We start from the raw sequence: 23,166 nt of genomic DNA, 5'->3' as shown, positions 1-23,166 counted from the left end.
TATTGTTCGAACTCTTTAAAATTATTGACACATACATGTCAAAATTTCGCAATATTTTTGAATAATTCAAACAACGTAAACGAGAACTGAAAAATGATGATTCAGAACTTATATTACTCGACCTCTTCAAAATTATCCACACATACATGTCAAAATCCCCCAACATTTTTTAATAATCCGAACGACACAGACGAGAACTGAGAAATGATAATTCAGAATTTATATTGCTCGGATTCTTCAAAATTATCAACGGATGCATATCATCTAACACGGGTTACTAACATTTTTGAATAATCCGAGCAACATAGCGAGAACCGAGAAGAAGAAAGAAGACGAGAAGGAGAAGGGGGAAATTTCAGCTAATGAGCAATTCCCATTTGTTGAATTTCAGCTGGATAATTGATACTTCTCTGATTCGGCATAGCTAACATAGCAGTATGATCAAAGAAATCTTTGAGTGCAACAACCGATTGCAAAATTAATTTCAGATCTTCAGCACAAGTAAACCCTAAATCCCCAATTCTTCTAACAGCATAAACATAAAAAGTAATACATCCTTTCCGAAATTTAAATCTCGCCATTTCAGTACCTGTTAATCCTCGAATCATCTTCTTATTCACTTCACCTAACGGAATCTCCACAGGCCAAATCGGGTCGATTTCAGATTTCATTTTTTCCGATTCAAAAACGAATAAAACTACCTTTGATTTCTTCGTTCCGAGACCTAATGTTAGAGTATGCCAAGCGTGATGAGCTAAGATTGTGAAATTTGTGGGTAAATAAGCTGTAGTTGAAGTGAAACTGGAGTTTTTTGTTGTCGGCGGCGGAAGAGACAGGAGACGGAGGAGTTCTAAAGGCCGTGCACGGCGGATTGTGAAGGATTTAACGATGAATTGACCGCCGAATCGGAGACCTTTAACATCGGAAATGGGTTTAAAAGTGAAATCTGAAGTGGGTTTTGGGGTTTCATCATTTGGGTGTTTGTGTTTTTGCTTCTTGATTTTCTCTTTCTCTTTAAGCTTTTTCTTTTCTCCCATGGAAGATGAACAAGGTGATGGTGATGATGATGATGATGATGGATATAGTTAGTGTAGAAGAAAATGAAAAATGAGAAAGAACACAATATTTAGCTTTTCATGATTTTATTAAACTATAATATATAAAAATATTTACAAACTATATTATATAATGATGATAAGATCTGCGTAAAGCTATTATTTTTAGACCTTATTTATGAAATTTTATTATATAATGATAATAAGCTCTATATACACTTTATTTTTTCAGATTTCACTTATTAAATTTCACTAAATATTATATTGTTGTCGTATTATATAATATGATGATATCAAGTAAAGGAAATATCACTTTGTATAAATTCAGATTTATTTTGTACTAATATATTTCATCACATTAATGAGTGTCTTTTTCTTTTTTAAAATAAAATAAAAAATTGGTGTTTGGTACTCCCTTTAATTATCATGTTGCATTTTCAAAAGTTAATTTGGCTGACTTTTAAAGCTAAACTAGATTACTTTAATTTGATATTTCAAAACAAAAATTGAGATATTCAATAACTATATGAAAATTACTATAAATATTAGTCAAAATTCATATCTTAAAATATTAGTCAAAGTTTATATAACTCTCAAAAAGAAAACTTTGACAATTAAGAAGAAACTGAAGGAGTATCTGTTTTTGAGATTTGATTACTCCTAATTTATTTTGAGAAATATAAATTTAGGAGAAAGTGATTTATGTTAAAAGTGATACCATTTTTTAGATTCGATCTTGTGAAAGAGAAACATAGTTTTGCATAAAATAATAACAATAACATATTTAATAGAATTTTATAAATAGAATTTGAAATGAATGGAGTGTATATATACTTTACCATTTAATTTATAAAGATAAAGAGATTATTTTTTTATTCAAATCATTTCATAAATTTCATGTGATCTTTGAACTAAGTCAAGTCACATTATGAGCGTCCTTTTTCTGATAGATTTTTCATTTAGTATCCAATGTTTATTTTTTGAAATTTGATTAATTTGATTATTATTTTTTTTGAAAAACTTAATTTTGACGAATATGCTCTCTTTATCAAAAGTGTACCATTTTAAAAAGGTAAAACGTTAATTTTTCGATTCAAACTTGAAATTCAATTTAAGAATAGAGATTACTTGCCCATCATAATGTTATTTGCACTAATTCAATCACATTAACAAGTGTATCAATCAAACAACTTATTTATATCTTTCAAAGGATTTGTTCTCTCTTTATGTTGTCTAAATATAGTAGGTGTGAAAGCTTCTCAATTATGCCACTTTTTTTGTCCTTTTTTCTTTTAGAAATTAGAATTCTTTTATTTTGTATACTCAATATTATTGATTTCTCATAATAATATCTGAGTTAATTTGAGACATTTTTATTTTATCTCGTGATTGATATGTTTATTTACACTATATGACAAAAAATACAAATACATATAAAAAAGATTGATTTTTTTAAATCTTTGCTACGATTGAAAAGTTGATTTCTCATAATTTTTATCAACATAATTGATGGTTAGACCAAATCTATAAAATTATTAGTAATTGTAAAGCAACATTACATGGTATTTCCTAAAAATATTAATTTCTAACACATTTTTTTTGTTGTCATTTCCCACTACAATCTACATTTTCTATTACTAAACTTGTAAAATGTTCTTATCTATTTATTATAAATAATAATATTCCACTACACGTTTAGAAAAGCAGCTCGATAAATAAAGCACTTTAAGTTTACGCATAATTTGGAGAAGGGTCATATTTGTTTTTTTTCTATTATATTTTTTTTATATTATCTTGTTTTTCTAAGAATATTGTTCAAGTTCAATGTACCATAAAGGTAAAATAATTAATTACATGGAAATGTGCACACATGTTGAAGCTATCGTATAATTTAAAATATTTTATAAAAATTCAAAAATTAATCTGAACATTTTCTTTTCACTTTTTTCTTTCTACACACATGTAAGTAAAATTTACATTATATTGGGTAACATCAATATCCTATCATCCTATTAGTAACAAAGTACACAACGCGTCGATGTGATTAGAATAATCCTAATCAGAGTCATAATCAAACACGACACTTATTTGGTTAAGATATAAAGTCATCCCTTTGATATCAACTATAACTTTTTGAAATGATACAATAAACACTTGATCCTAACGTACAGACAATAAGATAATCTTAAAGATAATTAAATTCAATTATCAATAATCAGTGGTTTGATAACCCTAAAATTAAGGCAAATAATCTTCTTCCTTTTTTCACAACAGGTTAAATTGGATGATTATTACACTGCCTATATATAAATCATTTTCAAGTTATGGTGAAGTAATTTAAACTTCAAGTAAAAACATAAAAAAGTTAAAGCTTATGATTATTATGGAGTAAATTTGAGATAAAGAATTAATTACTTCTAATCCTTCTGCTATTTCTAATTTATCAATTTCAGCATATATCTAAATAAATAAATCAACAGACTCCGAACATCGAGTTGAAAAATAAAAAAAATAAACAAACCAAAATGCATATAAAAAAACAGAACAAAAAAAAACATGCTGGTGTACATAATTCACGATTACCAACGCAATAAAAATAATTTAAAATATATAGTTTATTAAATATATTTTACTCTTTCAACCCTGCTTGCTCACATGATTACCAAAAATACTTCTTTATTGATGGAAACACAACAATAAGTATTATGATGCTAGATTTATGGTAACTAGCAACGATCTTCATTTTCCTCTTTAATTTTAATGTAAGACTCACATAATGTACACCGTTTTTAGAAGTTTGTTAATTTAAAAATTCATTTTTTCTTTTTGTTGGATAAAGGCATGCATATTTTAAAAAAAATTAACTTGAAAACGTTCAAATTATAATGTCACGTATTCGAATTATAACACTAGTAATTTATCCATTGTTGTCCATTTAAACTTTTTGCTACCTTACTAAATGTATGAATTATTTTTTTTTTTACTTCAAGTGATAAAAGAAATGAAAGAAAAGGGAAAATAATTACTTAATTTGTGTGGTTCTTCTTGTTGAGGGATAAGGTTTTGACATCTCCTCATTTTGTGACAACAAAAAAGTCTTACAAATTAAGTTTGTTTGTGCTCAAAAGCACCATATCCATCAATCATGTCAAAAAATCAATGAATGAATTCTTTGCCAATGTAAAAAAGAATTATGAGCAAACATTTTTATTTTTAATTCCATCCCCTCCCCCCCCCCCCAAAAAAAAAAAAAAAAAAATTAATGAGATTAATCATGGTTCTTTTTGTCCAGGAGTAGGTAGTTTGCATCTTTATAGATATATCTAGAATTCTATTCCAGATAGTTTTCAGATTGATCCATTTTATGTTGATATGAACTTATCCGATAATTTTCTTTTGCTATCGTAGGATCGTTAATTAAAAAGAAAACTATATACACATATATAATATAAATTGTGAAGCATCAGTACACATTCTATTGAAACCACTACATATACAAGAGAAATACGTTATCTAAATCTCACGTATGACATTTTCAAAATTTTTAAAAATTTTCTAATAAAAATTTCTGACTCCGTCATTACGTCGCTTAACATCAAAGGGTGTCTCTTCTATTAGTCTCGTGATTAATACTTATTCTATTTCCCTCAATCGTCATTCATTCGTGATTTTTTGGCAATTTCTTGTCTTTATACATAATTTTTTTGATTTTTTTTAAAGTCTTCAAATGTACATGTCGTGATGTTTTAGCTAAAATAATATTGGATTTTGTTCTTATATGAGACAAATAATATGTTGGACCATATATATTGTTTGTCTTGGAAAAATGTATGTGACAATTTTTGTGGGCCAAAAATTATTTCCCAGTGTAGTTCAACGACAAAGTTTTATTTTCCCTATAAATAGTTTATGTATTATTCTTTTTCTAATCTCCAATCTCATAGAATTTAGCAATCATTTATTTTATTCAAAACTTTAAAAAGTAGAGTTGAAAAAAACAATAATTTCTTTGTTCTTTTGTTTGGGTAGGGGTTATTGGCACTGAAAATATTATTAATCGCTTTGCCATCAAAATTGTTAATATTTATAGAGCGAATTTACAATACTTACGTGTTTGGTTAATATAATGTGACATTCATGATAGAGGACGAGACAACGAAGGCTATTGGTCACAAAAAGGTTGAACAAATCTAGAAGTTCGTACACAAATTTGATTAAAACTCAGTAATTTTTGTTTAAATTGTACATTTATGTTAAAAAATTTCTTAAATAAATACAAATATTAAACTAGCGAGCTTAGGATGAAACGGCAAACATGATTATCATAGGCAAATTCCACATCAAAATGGAGTACAGAAGATTAATTTAACTCTAATTAATAAAATAAGAAAACAATTAATATGTCTTATCAAGTCTCTATTATTTCTTTAATAATTATCCATCTAATTAAATACTATGTCTAATTATCAAATCAATATTCACGTTAATCAAAGCTTCATCTATTTGCATAATTATACATTCCGTTTGTGCATTTTAGACGGAAAGCAAGATCGATTATTGGTTAATCCTTAAGCTAATTAATTACACGTTTTTCCTTTCTTGCGCTTTTTTTTATTAGTCCAATATTATTTTTGTACGCCTAAAAATTATTCAAATGTGTGTACGTTTTTTATCCTTACCTTATGAGATAGAGAAATTGTTTCCGAATTCTTATCGACCATCGACTCATATAAAGCATAACAAAATAAGAAGAAAAAAATACACACATATATATATGAAGGGAAAAAAACACTAATTGTGTCAAAACTTTTTATTTGTAAAAATTAATCCTTCAAATAATAGAGTAGCTACAAAATCTTCCTTTGCTACCTATATAACTTCAAGATAGGTACTTATATGTACCATAACCAGAAAAATTACAAACAAATAAAAGACAACCGTCATTAAATCTTCAATAAAAAGAAAAATTGTTCCAACTATGTATATTATAAAGGAAAAATATATTGAATCTAATTTATATATACAATTTTAGTGTATCGTAATTTGTTGTAGTAATAAGTTACTTGTCTAGAAGACAGGTTACGGACACACGTAAAACCAACAACTTTTATTTGAATGTTGTATATATAAATATTGAAGGAGAGCCTTGGAGTAACTGGTAAAGTTGCTGCCATGTGATCAGGAGGTCACGGGTTCAAGCCTTGGAAACAGCCTCTGGCAGAAATGCATGGTAAGGCTGCGTACAACAGACCCTTGTGGTCGGGCCCTTCCCCGGACCCTGCGCATAGCGGGAGCTTAAGTGCACCGGGCTTAAAAAAAAAAAAAGTATATATAAATATCAAGAAATTCGCTAAATAACTATGAATATTTGATTGTAAACTCAATTATTATGATAGTATTAACTTGAAATCATTGTAGAAATTCATATATTTCAAATCTTGAATTCACCTCGATTTGATAGTATAACTAGAACAGCGGCGAAACCAAAATTTTTACTAAAGATGTTCAAGGATTAATATATACGTACGAAAAATATTTATGACCTATACTTTGTATAATTTTCTATATATACATTATATATATTTTTTGACGAAAGATTTTCAACTGACCACCCTTCACTGTATATGGCTACGCCACTACTCGAAAAATTAAACTAAAAAATTATTCAAATACTTACTTGGATCAGCAAAGACTTATGACACCAGAGCCCAAAAAATCACAGTTAAAGTCATTTTTGCCCTTGATTTGATAGTAAGAATTCATAACATAGGCTGCATGAGACCTAATAGTATTTGGGCCAACAATGGGCCTCCAGCTTTAACTGAGCCACAATCCACACCTTGATTATTGCAAGCCCAATCTAAATTGGCCTGCAATTGTGCATCTGTAGCATCTGCTTTGGGCTTGCAGAATTTCCGGCCCATTAGTGCTGCAGGCTTTGGAAGTAGATGGGCCGGGAGTCTTGGGCCTAGTGGTTGTGGCTGTATACATCAAAGTTCAAAAAAAATATTGTTACCAAGCAAAGACGGAGTCATAATTTAAACTTTACGGGCTCGAATTTGAAAGTTTATCGTAACTCATTTGATTTATTAGGTTATAGATAATTATTGATACTTAACTTCTTTATTTAAAATGGTAACACATATACAAGATTTGCCATGTGAATTGCAACTAAAATATACGTAACTATAAAGTATAAGGGTGTGTTCGGAATGGAGAAAATATTTTTCAATTTTTTCATGTACGGTTGGTCAAAATTTTGAAAAATATTTCTCCAGAAAAATGACTTCTCTAGCAGAAATAGAGGAAAACAAGTTTCGAACTGGTATTCCACATTGATTGTGTCTTTCCTACTGTATCCTCCACCACACCTCATCTTCACACCCCCCACAATTTTTGTTTATATTATATTCGAATACTTTTAAGAAAATATTTTATTTACATACTAGAAAATAAGTAAGAAATCGACTCTCTCTCTCTCTTTTTGGATGGGGGAGGAGGAATGGGATTTGATCCCTCACCACAAATAAGGGAGGGAAGGCTCTCAACCAACTTAGTGACTATCACACCCCCAATAAGAAACTTACTTATTTTCTGAAAAAAACTATTTTTCGTCATATCGAACATACCTTAAATGATGAAAAAACATATATCAAGAATTTAAGAAACTTACCTTTGGTGGCATTGGCAATGTCTCTCCTTTCATAATTCCAATATCATAAACTGGAGTAAAATCAGACCTAAATAATCCAACATTCTTTTCAGAAGCATTACCTTTTTTAATATTCTCATTAAATAAACTAAAAATATATATCTCAATTTTCCTATTTGGCATTAATGGTGTCCCCTCACTAGAAAAATATTTCCTAATTAATCCTCTATTATAAGAAACTGCATTTTCCACACTACATTTTTTTTTCAAAATTTTCTCCTAAAGAAAACCATCCTGTTTCAGAAACCATAATTTCCACACCTTCATAACCAATTTTTTTCATTGAAATATAAACAGCATCTAATATCATATCAAACATATTTGTGTATAATTTCTTAGTAATTCTATCGAAAACGCCTTTATTTTGTCTAAATAAAAAAAATCGACTTGTTTTGGATCGTAATCAAAATATGGATATGGATTTACCATAAAAGGTCCGTTAGATTCGCGTAAAAATTGTAACATTGGTACTAAAATACTATAATCCCATTCATGTCTAAATTTTACCATACTTGGAAATTTTGATTGTGTATAATTTTAGCATAACTTATGTCCAACATTTTTGGAATTTCACCATTTGGGACTGTGATAGTAAGTGAGATATTTGTGTTGGCAAAAGCACGTATAATATCTGAATCCATATTGAATATTTTAATTTTATCGATTATAGTTTTGTTTTTTATGAATTGAACGACTTGGGACAGTAGAAACTATAGAAAAATATTGAAAAAAGGATGAATAAAATGACTAAGAAAGAAAAGAACGGAAATGTTTTTAAAAACATCTTCGTTCTTTTTTCTTTTCTTTTCTCAATGGTTACTAGCAATGAAAGAAATGAAAGAATGATAATCTATAAAAGTGAATAAATAACAAATACGTGAATAAATAGCAGATCATATGTATATAATGTATGATTTTGCGTGAAGTACGATGTTGGATTTTACAGAAAATGGAATAGATAGAATTCTTGTTTAAGGGAAAATTTGGAGGAGTAAAAAACAAAAAAAAAACTCACACAATCATGTCATTTATAAATTAATTGTAATAAATATTTTAATTAATAATTTGCGAAAAATAATCTTGGGATTTAACTAATATACGAAAAATATATAAATATCCTCACACTTACACGTACACTTTAATTTTATTCCTTAACTCTTATATTTATTGGGAGTGAAAATAATATGTCCTTAAAAATATAAAATCAAAATTGTGGAGGTTTGTGTATTGCATGCTCCGCCATGTGTCAAATGCTATTTTTTTTATTTTTTTTTACTTTTAATTTTTTTTTATGAGAAATGGCTCAGTTGGTTTGGAGGGTAGTTATCCACATGGATGACACGAGATCGATCCCTCTTCAATGTCTTCTGAGTTGAGCTTGTCGCATAGTGCTTGCTTAGTGCGGTTTAAGAAAGAGGTTGAGGCAGATGTGTTGTATCGGTTGCGGGTTTATCCTCGATTTTACAAAAAAAAAAAGATTCATTATGGGATAAGATTGCACACACCTCTTTCTCTCCAAATTCACTTGTAAAATTCGATCGAATATGTTGTTATTAAATTTTTTTCATTATTTTTAACTTCATCCACCCTAATTTTCTTCCTTCCCAACCCTTTATGTTTCTTCCCTTCCCTACTAACAACCTATTGTCTTTTTTCCAAATAAATAAATAAATAAAACAAAGTTGACTTTACTTCTCTAATGAGTTGGAATTTCTCATAACAAAACTTCCCCTTTTAGTTTTCAAAATTTCAAGAACCCCATTTAACATATAATACCAATGGTATGTTTCTCCAATTCAATTAAGACTATATATTAAGAATCTCAACCTTTTACTTTTTATAAATCTTATAAAACTAGTGGAGAATTGATGGTTTGGATCCATTTATTCTTAATTAGAGGTTTTAGGTTCGACTACTAGATATAATAAAAAAACTTGTTGGAAGCACCGCTCCAATGAATAAGCTATGTAATGTGCTAATTTGAATTAGTTAGGCTTCAATACAGATACCGAACCTCAAGTGGCAAGGAAACAAACAAAAAATAACATCGAGAGTTTATGTGAGCCAACTTTTATTTTTTTTAAAAATAAATAATAAATTGAGAAATGCTCAGTTAATAACATCTACATTATTTAATCCGTTAATAGCATTTTCATGCCTTTTACGAGCTACATAACTTAATATTTGTCGTTTTTTTTTTCATTTTTCAGTATTAAATATATCACACTTAATAGAAAAAGTATGTAATTCCTCAAATATTAATATTACTGTTTAATTTTAGTAGAATGTAGTAAACAAATTTATCAAATTAAAAGATAGAAGGTAGAATATAGACAAAACTAGATCATGGAAAATGAAGTAGGCAACATTTTTTTTTATTGTTTTATTTGCAATAAATACATACTACACAATTGGATTAATTTGTAAAAAATATAATCAAAGAACATATTTTGAAAACAAATTTTCAATATGTCAAAACTAATCCTTCAAATGTTGTGAGTAGCTTCAAAATCTTCCTTTTTTTGGTCCATAAAACTCAAGATAGGTACTTGCATGTACCATAACCTACAAAAATAACAAATAAAAAAAAAAAACCATCATTAGATTTTCAATAAAATTCCAACTATTATAAGAAAAAATAATGTTGGATTTAACTTACCTTGTTTTTTTCAGGTTAATTATTAATCTCACATATTATAGACAATTACTTATAGTTATCTTTTGAGTTTAGCTTTTATAAATTGATAGTGAAAAAAGAATTTTTATGATATAAGATGACTTCAACGATAAATGTACGTAAATACCTCATAAAAAGTGAAACTAGTAATCTATAAAAATAAAACAAGTCACCAGGGGCGGACCCAGCATGTAACGAGGGGGTTCATCCGAACCTCCTTCGGTGAAAAATTATACTATTTATACATGGTTAAAATATTTTTTTATGTATAAATAGTAGATGTCGAACCCCCTTTGGCTAGTTCGTGTGTCTACTTTTTCAGATTTTGAACCCCCTTATTAAAAATTCTGGGTCAGCCACTGCAAGTCACCTAGTACGATAGGTAATTAAACACTTTTACAGTCAGTGATTAACTTATACACGTTTGTAGTTTCAAGAATGCTTACACTATCGATATGATTTAACGTGTTATTGCAGCTGTTTGCCTAAATTTTAGGTTACTATGCACATTTACACGTGATTATCTTTTTGATGATCGACTTTATCGTCTTTTAAAGTGATCTGATAGTATAAAAATTATTTATGCTAGGCAGGAAATATCGAATACTTACTTGGATCAGCAAAGACGATGGTAGCGGAGCCAGAAAAATCACAGTTAAAGTCATTTCTACCCTTGATTTGATAATAAGAATTCATAACATAGGCTGCATGAGACCTAACAGTATTTGGGTTAAAACATGGGCCTCCAGCTTTAACTGGGCCACAATCTACACCTTGATTAGTGCAAGCCCAATCTAAACTGGCCTGCAATTGTGCATCTGTAGCCTGTGGTTTGGGCATGCAAAATTTTTTGCCCATTGGGCCTACAGGCTTTGGGCCTGGTTGGGCTGGGACTATTGGGCCTCGCTTTGCTCCACCACTTGGGCCTTTTGGTTGTGGTTGTGGCTGTGGCAATGCTGGTTGTGGAAGAGGCTGCATACATCAAAGTTGCAAAACTTGTCAACAAATCGAGTTTAAGTTTTCCGCACTGACGATGTTAAAAAAAATATTATTGGGTAATATCAGGTTATTGTTTAGTATATGGTAATTATTACCTAGTAAATTTCTATCATAAACTTTAACTGATAACCTGATAAAATGATAATTAAATTGCTACAATATCCACACTCATTGCTCGTTAAAAAAAATTGAGAAAAAGTTTTGAATCTCTAATTTAGGAAAAGAATATACAAAAAGATACTTCCTCCGATCCAAAATAAATAAATTCTTTGGGTGTGCCATACTCTTTAAGAAAGTTAATTAACGACATTAATCAAAGGGTAATTTATCAATATTATCCTTTGATTCTTTCCAAACTTTTCTTAAAATCAAAGAGAGTTGCAAAACCCCATTATAGAAAAGGGTAATTTTGGAGAAAAAAACCATTCATTTTGGATCATAAAAAAGTGTCAGAAATTAATTTATTTTGAATCAAAGGGAGTATGACTCAATTGGTGTTCTGGAGTTCGAGTCATTAAAATAAGGAGGTGAAAAATCACTATTAATCGCTCTAGGTTGAAAAAAAGTTCTTTTAAAAAACAAGACGTCATATGAAATGCATCTAAGTCCTATATATATGTAAGAAAATATTCATCGAAATATTGTAAGTGACAGAATGATCTTTGCTATCACGATCTAGTGAGATTTAACCATCAAAGAATATGTGTCAAAAAGAGTTTACCTTTGATGGCAGTGGCATTGGCAACAGTTGTTGTCCTTTCATGATTCCAATATTATAAACTGGAGTAAAATCAGGTCTAAACAATCCAAAATTCCTCTCAGCATTAGAACCTGGTTTAGTATTCTCATTAAACAAACCAAATAAATATGTCTCAATTTTCCTATGTGGCATCAAAGGTGTCCCTTTTCCAGTAACAATTTTCCTAACTAATCCACCATTATATGATGCTGCATTTTCAACAGTACATTGTGGTTCAAAACTTTCACCTAATGAAGGCCATCCTGTTTCAGCAGCAATAATATCAACATCATCATAACCAAGTCTTTTCATTGACATAAAAACAGCATCCAACAACATATCAAACATGTTTGTGTATGTCCTTCTAGAGAACTTGTCGTAAAAGCCATTGTTTTGTTTGAACAATAGGAAATCAACTTGTTGAGGGTTGTAACCAAAGTATGGATAAGGGTTCACCATGAAAGGACCTTTCGTTTCGCGTAAAAATTGTAACATTGGTGCTAAAATAGTAACATCCCAACCTGGTCTAAATTTAGCTAGACTTGGTGGATTTGAACTTAGTAAAATACCTAGAGAATGTGGTGTTGACACTTTAATAGTGTTAATACCAGATTGTGTTAGTGCTTGATAAAGTGTACGCATTGCACCAACTAACTTGTTTTGTACTTCTGGTGTTTCCCAATGAAGGATTTCATTTCCAACAGCAATGACATCAATTTTTGTTTGTGGATAAAATGGCTTGATGTTTGCTTCTACATAACTCTTAGCATAACCAATGTCAAGCAATTTGGGAATTTCACTATTTGGGATGGTGACTGTAACTGAGATTCCGGTGTTGGCAAAGGCATGTAAGATATCTGGATTCACATCGAAAATTTTGATTTTGTCAATAATGGTTTTGTCTTTGAGGAATTGAGCAACTTGTGATGGTGGGGGTAGGTTGTTGCCAAGGGTGCCATAGTTAACACCTATTGAAGAAACATGAGGAAAACATTGAATAAAGATAGATGAAATAAACAAGAAACTAAATAATGGAGATGTTATTTTATTATTAGACACCTCCATTTTTTATTTTTTATTTTTTATTGGTTAATGAGGAATGATGAATGAAAAAGGAGGATTATTTATAGGATTTTGAATAGATTGAGGGTCATGTATTTTGTATGGTTTTGCTTAATTTAGGATGTTGAAGTAAATGAATAGAAAGAGAGAAAAGTTCTTGTTTAGTTAGTGTGAGGCATATAGAAATTTGTTTGGCACAAGTTACGCAAAACTACTGAAAATTGTCCCAAAAATGTGGCAATGGAATATAGATTATTAGTTTATTTTTTATTCGATAGTCAGTACCCAAATTAAGACCCCCACTAAATTCGGAGTCACGATCTGCAGGAGACATTTCTAAGGCAACACTCCCAACAAGATTTTTTCCATTCTCAAGAGCTCAAACTCGAGACCCCTGGAATCAAAAATAACCACAAAAAGGCAATATACATCTACTTAATTGTGCTAGAAATCAATCATAAGTTACAAATTAATGCAGCACTAAATTTATTGAATGAGTTTAAGTACTCCATTGCTGATAAAAAAGAAGTGGCAATATATATGATACATACACAAAATGAACTAATAGTTCCTCCCTTTGCTAGTAGGATGGATGCTCAATTCATGTCTTTTTGGAGGGTCAGTGCGAGACAATGTGAAAGAGAGAATAGTATCATCGACCTTTCAGGACGCGCTGGATGTCAAAAAAAGAGATATTGTTAAAATTGAACAGCTAAGTAAAGGAAATGTTGTTGCTAGCAATAACCTACCTAGTGTAATCCCACAAGTGAGGTTGAGGGAGGATAGAGTGCACACAAACCTTACAGCTATCTCGTAAAGATAGAGTGGTTGAACAATAATGACAATGAAATAATGCGATAAATGTTGTTGCTAGCAAAATAATAAAACTCAATAATTTCATGGTACAAGTGTGAATGGTCCATTAAGGGAGACAACATAGTTAAGTGGTATTAGTTATCCAATTCTCAATCATGAGAAAAAGTACAGAGACAAATATCATGCTTATTAGAGAAAGGAAGAAAAAGTCTTAAGAACTTACCTTGTCCCGCTGATTCACAGCTTGTCGCTGTCTGTTCGGAATGTTGCCTGATTCTGGCATTGTGTCTGAAGTATTTAGCTTATGAAATGTCTGCAAAGCTTTGGTAACAAATGGGCGTACAATATTTGCCTCCATTGCTGAGAGATTTTTAAGCTGTGAAGTTTCAGGTTAATATATTAGATTTTACAAGAGTATATTTCTTCCTCGAAAGAAAAAGAAGAAATTACAGTATGTATTTGCCTCTCCACAGTCCACTCTCTCCCCAAACGTTGTCTCAAATGAAAAGGTTTACTCCGTTATCGTAAACCAGGGGAGAACAGTTTTATAATACATAAACCAGGCTTAACTAGTTATTCAATGTACAAGGTACTACATCTATTAGATCAAACAGAATTTATTTTGTCAACTAATACACCCTATCATCCGCAGGAGCATCAGCTGAATATGCTCCTATAGAATGGTTGGTAATACCTCCTTTTCTTTTTAACACACCCCTAGACTCCTTACATGACTAAGATATTGATCATCAAAACGACACATGCATCAGAATGAGAAAAGCATTTTCTGAAGAGGTGAATAAGCATACCCTCAATGCATATGTGACTTCCTTTGAAATTATCTCCAAGCCAGTTCCAATTTTGTGAAACCTCACATCCTTAATATCTTCAATAAGAGACCTCACCTATTGAACATGTTTGATTCAGAGTTCTGACTGAATTACTAAATAATTAAAACCAACAGAATTGAATAAATAATTGAGCTCACCATATAGATGTCAGGAATATCCTCGTGGGCACTAAATCATTGAATATTGTCATCAGTAGACCAACATGATAAACCTTGATATAAAATAAGTAACTACTTACTGATCAAAAAGAAGCCTTGAGATTTCAACATAATGAAATGGTAACAATTGGAACTTCTCAGCGTCTCTTTCAGCCTCCAGAACTTGGGTTAACTTTTCTAGTCGACAAAGCAGAGACTAGTAAGAAACCCAACAAGTAAAATCTGTGTGGTTATATGACAGCAGTGAATATTAAATTTCTATTGGAATTGAAATGATCTGCAGCGGGCAACCTTATCATTTCTGGACAAAGCTTGATGAATGAGAGCGAAACCAGTCATTATCATATTAACAAAAAATTTATTAACCATCTGTTGTCCAATACAAAATAGAGTGGGCTTATCTTAGTTGAAGTAACTTGTGTGCTACGTTTAGAAAAACAAGAAATGAGAGAAGACACAAAACTCTTGGCTATAGGAGCCAGATATCTTTACCGGAAAGTTTCCCAGAATACTTAGGGGTCGTTTGGTTTGGAACGAGTTATCCCGGGATAAGTTATCCCACCATGTATATGGGATAACTTAGCCTATCACTAAGGTATAAATGGTGGGATAAATTAATCCAAGGATTACCTACCTCCAACCAAACGCAGGATAAGGATTATTATACCTTATACCTCACACCAAATGACTCCTTATAGTTTTAGGATATCTTATGTCAAAATTTCATACATGCAGTATTATTTTCTTGGAATTGGTGAAACAACACATTCTACTGTCAACCAATAAGTTTAAAGATGGAATTTTCCACTAATTATGAGAGATTGTGGAACCGCTACAAGCTAGAATGTGGTTTTGAAACATGAAATAAAGACTGCTTGCATATTGCTGACAGATTGAACTTGACCTGCTGTCTTGGATAAATATTATCCCATTGACTTTGTAAAGGAAGGCATGTTCTTGACGATTATCCAGTAATTCGAGCACCAACAAAGTTACTAGAGGAATGGGAACTCATATTTTCAATTAGAGGTGCAATTGAGGAAGATTTAACCCAGGGGCTATAATAGTATTGGACACTAATTTGTCTATTAGAAAATGGCTGATATGACGTTCCTTTTCCAGTTTATTATTTGGGTGAAAGCTTCATTTCCAGCAGCACTATAAAGTTTTTCTAGGAGAACAGGCATTTGGCTAGCCATGCAGGTATTCTCTAGGTATTATATTTCATAATAACAGTAACTACTCAATTTATCACAGAAACTTTTCAATAGTTACTTTATTCTAATGCATTCAGTGCTGCTTTTGAAATTGGTTCTCAGTAACAGACAATTTGAGGACAAGCAGCACTTTTTTATATAAACAGCAGAATGTATACACTACAATATAAAGGAGTTTGCTTCATCTTCAAAATCCACCTTCCATTTCTATTGGACAGAATAAACAAGAAAAAAATGAAGTCAAAAAGTAATTACGATACAAGGTGGATGTATATGTCTTCTTCTCCAATATTAATGGCCACTTCTTTTATGCTAGGGGCTAATAAACCACCAACTTCAAGAAATTTCTTCACCGTCTCCATTTGTGTGCTCAGAGTTCAGTTAACGGAAACATTCCGTATAACTATTCAAGAGTTTTCAAATATAGGAGTAGTTTTCAGTTGAATATTCCAGCAAATTGTAGAAATAACAAGCAAAGGAGAATTAGACCAATAAATCACTTTTGTGACATCTAAGTTTACGGAAGTGCTGAAATAAATAAAGAGAGAAAGAAAGAAATTGGAGACTACATATATTGCTTCTAATTAGTCAAAAGTTGCTCAGCTAGACGTTTCCAAGAAATTAATCTTTGTTGAAGAGTGGCATCCTGCCATCCTCGAATAAATTGAGAGGGGTGTTTGATTGATCACTCAAGGAAACTATCTCGACTCTTGCAAATAGGGAACTAAGTCTGACGTGGAACTCCTAAAGTTCATATTTTCGGTAGTACTGCTTAGTTTACTTGATTTCCGCTCGTACACAGGGACATAGCCCCTTTCTGTAGAGAGCAGTTAGAGATATATATTGATTGCCTGGGTGACAAGGCTGATAGATTGATTAGCTTCAAACAGGTTGTGGCTTTTCCCTTACAGAAAGAAGAAAATACCTCCTGGAAAGAAGACTGTGGGATCTAAATGTAAATGGGTATACACAGTGAAATTCCAGCCTTTTTAAAAATTTTTAATTGATTCGATTGTGAAAGGTATGTATTAGACTATAGAATTGTTGACGTCGAAGCAGCAGATATGCAGCTAGAAGAAGAAGAAGATATCCAAACCGCAAGTACATATTCTGCTTCAAATAAAAAGTTACGGTTTGGATATGTAAGCAAAACTGAGATGGTAGAAGGCGTGAGTGGCCTCTATGGCAGAAAAGATAAGAGAAGCGAGATTGAGATGGTTTGTGTATGTGCAGAGGAGGTGTGTCGACGCCCCAATTAGGAGGTGCGAGCGGTTGGATTTGAAGGCTATGCAGAGGGGTAAGGGTAGACCGAAAAAAGTATTGGGCAGAGGTGATTAGACAGGATATGGCGCAACTTCGTATCACCGAGGACATGACCTTAGACAGGAAGAAGTGGAGGTCGCGTTTTAGGGTAGAAGGCTAGCAAGGGTAGAATGTTTATCTTGCCCTGTGATGGTTTAGGATTAGTTTTAGGTCTAGGCGTGTCATTATAGTTGCGTTGTTATTGCCCTTGATTATCCCATTATCTTGATATTGGTATTGTGCTTGTCTTATAGAATTTGCATCACCTTTCGTTTCAGCTATTATATATATATATATATATATATATATATATATATATATATATATATATATATATATATATATATATTATATTGTGATTCTCCCTTTCTTGGGACTGTTACTTTGAGCCCAGAGCTTTCGAAAACAGTCTCTCTATCTCCATGAGATGGTGGTAAGGTCTGGGTACACTCTACCCTCCCCAGACCACACTTGTAGGATTTCACTGGGTATGTTGTGTTGTGTGTTGGATATGTAAGCAAATAGGAATTAGTGCAATGTCGAACTAGCAGCAAATATACAACTAATACTACTGACCCTCAGTCCCACACTAGTTGGGGACAGCTATATGAATCCTCTTTATCATTCAGCTCTATTTTGGCCCGTCTCTGTTCAATAGTGAACACTTCATCTTAGGGGTTCTCTAGATTTCACACATCCTTGCGGACATACAAATTGAGCTAGCAACAACTCTAAGAAATTTCAACACCTGACTCTAAATTAGTAAAATAGCATCACTAATTGTTTCTCCACAACAGAGAAAACACAACAAACAAATCCAAACCAAAACTTTAATCAACCGGGCACTGCATTTGGAAGCAGAGATTAGCAAAGTTTCCAAACAACCAAAAGCTTACCGACTGACATCCATTCAGGTGGTCTGATGGTGCATTTCCCTCTTTTCTTCAAAGCCACAGCTAGCCAGAGAGGCACCTGTGCAGCTATTTGTGGACGGAATGGTCCAAAATCTCCCTGTCAATTGATACATCTTCAACAAAATCAGTATACCTACCAGAGATATTGTATCAACGAATCAATGAACTTAGTCACATAAGGAGTAGTATAATACAGATATAAGATTGAGAGGTTCCATTCTCATGTTTGGCACAATTTCAACCATTTCATCTTCCGCTAGAAATTCCAGCTGCATAATTGAGAAAAATAAGTTAAAAATCACCAATCCGAGATCATTAAGAACATAAAACAGCACAGAGGGTGTGTTGGTATGGAGGAAAACATGTTTTACAATTCTCCCATGTTTGGTTGGTCAAAAATTTTGGAGAAGAAAAATGACTTCTTTAACGGAAGTACGAAAGCAAGCTCCATAAGTAGCATGACACAGTAATTGTCTCATCCCCACCCTCTTAACACACACACACACCTCCACCCTCCGCACCACTCTTATTGTGTTTGAATAGATTATATAAAATTCTTTTGGAATAATATTTTTTGCCTACTTCTCAAATGCCAGAAAATAAGTAAAAAGATCCTCTTATTTTCCAAGAAAACACTAAACGTGGAAAACGTTTTCCTTTCTACCGAACACACACAAAATCAAATGAAAATTTCCAAGTTAATTTTCACTTGAAAAAAAGGCTGAACAGCAACAATTGAAGTGAAATACCACGAGTAAGGTCTGCGGAGGGTAAAATGTAAACGGACCTTAACACTAACTCATAGAGTTAAAGAGGTTGTTTTGGAAAGACCCTAGGCTTTGAGTGTATGAACATCAATTAAAAACCTAAACAACAACAACATACCCACTATCGTCACTCAAGTGATGTCTGAGATAGTTTACGCATATCTTACCCCTACCTTAACAAGTATAAATATTATTTTTGATAGACAATCAGCTCAATCAAAAATTAAAATCAACTTAAAATCAAATGACAACTTCATGAATTTAAGCAAAAATCACATCAAAATTTAAGCAAAAATCACATCGGAAAGAGGAAATGATAAAAATTTCAAAGAACATTAGCAAGTAAACAAACCTCGGCTGCTGAAAATGCTACGGAATTATCAGAATGGTTCGCCATTGATGTTATCTTTCTTGCTTTGCTTGTAAAATTTGAAGGGTTTGAATACTGAAGCTGAAATTGCTAAGCCCTAATTTGTTAATGGCGGGAATGTCAAAATGGTGGTAAAAATAAGGCAAAACTACTCAACTTTGAAATTATTTACTAAAAAATGGATACAATCCAGTCTATTTAGGTTTTATGGACTACCAGCCCAAACTATTTATCTGTTTATCTCATTTTTTTCTTTCTTATTTCGTGTGTGATGTCAACATAACGTTAGTATCACTACTATAAATTAATCATTTTTGATATTTCGTCGGTATATAAAAACTATATCGATATCATATATGACTGAATTTATTTATATGTTATATTATGTTAATATATTGATACTCTATCGATTACACAAAGGATTGGGCTTTTTTTTTGATAAATAAATAAGAAAAAATTAATATTAAATTATTAAAGACACGAGCTAATTTATTAAGCTCTAAATTAACAACAGACTGTGTTATAGTCGTGCTGAATTTATAATTAGTCACTTGGTAATCAATGAAATTTGTTAGTTACCAAAAAAAATAAAAAATAAATTAGTAGAAAATATATTTTTATAATTTTTTCTCTTTTTGCAATTTTTTAAAAAATGTATCTAAATTATAACTCTTTTTTTAACTGTTTTAAAATTAAAATATTGAAGAATTGAAACATACATCAATAATACCATGACAATATGTAAATATATCGTAATGATATCATGGATAATTGAGTAATCTTATTGAATGATTGAAGCAAATCTCAATGAAAACACCACTCAGTTATTTTTTGATATCACTAAAGTATATTATATTTTGATGATATCAAAGAAGACGAAGCAGTTCTTGATGACACTGATTAGTAACTCTTTGAATAAAAATAGATGTATGTCATTTTAAAATAAAATAAAAAATATAAAAATAATGGAGCATTTAAGAGGAAATAGTTTACGGGCTATAAATATTATTTTTTTCCTAAAAATAAACAAGCCAAAAATGGACTATGTGACACCTGGTGGGTCATGTGGTACGCGGACTAAAACTATTTGAATTATAATTTTAGAACTAAATAATCCACTTGAAGATGAAATAAGATAGAATATTCTGGATTAACTAAAAAAAATTATACTACCAACTATATATCAAACTTAATTTTTAAAATATTCCAAAATAAAAGTATAGTGTTAATTAAAATTTAATAATATAAATTTAATTTCAAACTTAATGTTGAGATATCCCGTCTTGTTAAATTTAATGTCAACAATAATTATAGTAAGAAAATTTAACACAAAAGTATAATTTTAGTAGGTCAATCATTTTTAAAATTGTTTTATTTTACCTTTTAACTAATCATAAATAATACAAATCGAATTTTCATTTACATTCCATGTTACATTTGACTATTAATATAACTTATAGGAATAGAGTCTAACACAAAATTAGAAATTTATAAAGTCAGTCAATTAGTGTTTAAAATTTTCCTAACACAAGAGTATAATTTTAGTAGGTCAATTAATTTTAAAATTATTTATTTTACCTTTTAACTAATCATAAATAATACAAATCAGATTTTCATTTACATTCCATGCTACATTTGACTACTAATATAATTTATAGTAATAGAATCTAACACAAGATTACAAATTTATAAAGTCAATCAATTAGTGTTTAAAATTTTCTTAACACAAGAGTATAATTTTAGTAGGTCAATTGATTTTAAAATTATTTATTTTACCTTTTAACTAATCATAAATAATACAAATCAGATTTTCATTTACATTCCATGTTACATTTGACTACTAATATAATTTATAGTAATAGAATCTAACACAAGATTACAAATTTATAAAGTCAATCAATCAGTGTTTAAAATTTTCCTAACACAAGAGTATAATTTTAGTAGGTCAATTAATTTTAAAATTATTTATTTTACCTTTTAACTAATCATAAATAATACAAATCAGATTTTCATTTACATTCCATGTTACATTTGACTACTAATATAATTTATAACAATAGAATCTAACACAAGATTACAAATTTATAAAGTCAATCAATTAGTGTTTAAAATTTTCTTAACACAAGAGTATAATTTTAGTAGGTCAATTAATTTTAAAATTATTTATTTTACCTTTTAACTAATCATAAATATTACAAATCAGATTTTCATTTACATTCCATGTTACATTTGACTACTAATATAATTTATAACAATAGAATCTAACACAAGATTACAAATTTAGAAATTCAATCAATTAGTGTTTAAATTTTTCCTATAAATAATGTTGAAATCAGTATATTTCTTCACTCCATTTTCTACTTATCTTCCTTAATCACGCTTTAATTTCTCAAAGTGTTCTTCTTTTATTTTTCAAAATTATGGCTAATAATAATTTTTGAAATGATTTAGTGATGTTCTTGATTGCATAATTTGTTTAGAAAAAAGTTGTTGGAATCACTGGAAAGTCTATTATCAAATTTTTTTGTGGACATTTTTTTTACAGTGGTATCTAATATATGTTTGAATTTTTTGCAGATCTCTAACAACATCACACACACAAAAAAGTTAAATTTATTCATGTGTTTTTGAACAAAATTAATATCTTTTTTTTTTTTGGTTAGAGATCTAAAAATATTTTAGATATATGTTACATACTGTATGGAAAAAATGTCCACAAATAAGTTTGGTGATAGATCTTCCAGTGTTATCAGCAATTATTTTCTAAACAAACAATGCAATAAAGAGCATTGTTAACACCATCTATAAAAATATTACTTATTAGTTATAACTTTGAAAAAAATTAAACTATTTTTTTGTTATGCAGCTTGTCTAGATTTTGGATTAAGCGCTCAAATAAAATGATTTGTTCGAATTGTGGAGTTATCGAAGAAGAATGAAATTGAATGTGATTTGCAAATTATGAAGATGGAGATGATGATGTAGAAGAAGAGAGGAGCGACAAAGACGAATAGAGTTCCTTCATTTATTCTTTATCTGTTAATATAAATTTGTTCTACATAAATCAAATTATAATCAGAGTTAAAACTTTATTCTTAAGATTAATCTTACTTGCTTAAAGAATTTTGATGATAAGGTTATTTGAACGGAACGAAAGTTTCCTAAAGAAATTGGGAGATAAAAATTCTTTTTTATCGTGCTTTTTTACCTCATTTATTATTAATAATTATATAATATAGCAATTTAAAGTAAAAATTAGATAAATATAAAATTATAATCTCCAGTATAAATATCGAATGCAGGTCAATAAGTGTCCATTCAAATTTAGAATTTTTATCTTATTGGTCCTAGTCTTTTAATTTTGTTATTCAATAAAATTTTATATTGTATATCTTTTTTTTTTTTTTATCATTTTCGAAGAAAAAAATTCTACTGAATCTTCTTCATGCCACAATTTGGCTAAGCATGGTACAGTATTGAAAACATAAAGAACAAATATTTTCAATAATTTTGGAATCCAAAACTTT

General features: G+C 30.3%; 3 protein-coding genes and 1 pseudogene across 3 annotated transcripts; all 4 read right to left on the bottom strand.

Annotated features, from left to right (window-relative positions):
* On the bottom strand, window positions 1-1,166 carry LOC129878570 (uncharacterized). The gene has a single exon (XM_055953468.1). It carries the CDS (start codon window positions 1,035-1,037, stop codon window positions 360-362), a length of 678 nt encoding a protein of 225 aa, XP_055809443.1. The 5' UTR covers window positions 1,038-1,166; the 3' UTR covers window positions 1-359.
* A 5,571-nt stretch (window positions 1,167-6,737) lies between these two features.
* Window positions 6,738-8,408, bottom strand: LOC129873723 (glucan endo-1,3-beta-glucosidase-like; annotated as a pseudogene).
* Window positions 8,409-10,126: 1,718 nt separating this feature from the next.
* LOC129878554 (glucan endo-1,3-beta-glucosidase-like) lies at window positions 10,127-13,249 on the bottom strand. Its single transcript, XM_055953467.1, has 3 exons — window positions 12,165-13,249; window positions 11,056-11,416; window positions 10,127-10,332 (listed from the first exon to the last, which is right to left on the bottom strand). Exons 1-3 carry the CDS (start codon window positions 13,245-13,247, stop codon window positions 10,304-10,306), a joined length of 1,473 nt encoding a protein of 490 aa, XP_055809442.1. The 5' UTR covers window positions 13,248-13,249; the 3' UTR covers window positions 10,127-10,303.
* Window positions 13,250-13,683: 434 nt separating this feature from the next.
* On the bottom strand, window positions 13,684-19,806 carry LOC129881014 (DNA replication complex GINS protein PSF2). Its single transcript, XM_055955323.1, has 8 exons — window positions 19,622-19,806; window positions 18,697-18,771; window positions 18,485-18,599; window positions 15,150-15,246; window positions 15,049-15,079; window positions 14,870-14,965; window positions 14,284-14,436; window positions 13,684-13,917 (listed from the first exon to the last, which is right to left on the bottom strand). The coding sequence occupies exons 1-8, from the start codon at window positions 19,664-19,666 to the stop codon at window positions 13,897-13,899; spliced, it is 633 nt and encodes a 210-aa protein (XP_055811298.1). The 5' UTR covers window positions 19,667-19,806; the 3' UTR covers window positions 13,684-13,896.
* Window positions 19,807-23,166: the final 3,360 nt, after the last annotated feature.

Source organism: Solanum dulcamara, chromosome 2 (assembly GCF_947179165.1).
Source record: "Solanum dulcamara chromosome 2, daSolDulc1.2, whole genome shotgun sequence".
In the NCBI taxonomy this organism is placed as follows: domain Eukaryota; kingdom Viridiplantae; phylum Streptophyta; class Magnoliopsida; order Solanales; family Solanaceae; genus Solanum; species Solanum dulcamara.
This window is presented reverse-complemented; position numbering and strand designations above follow the sequence as displayed.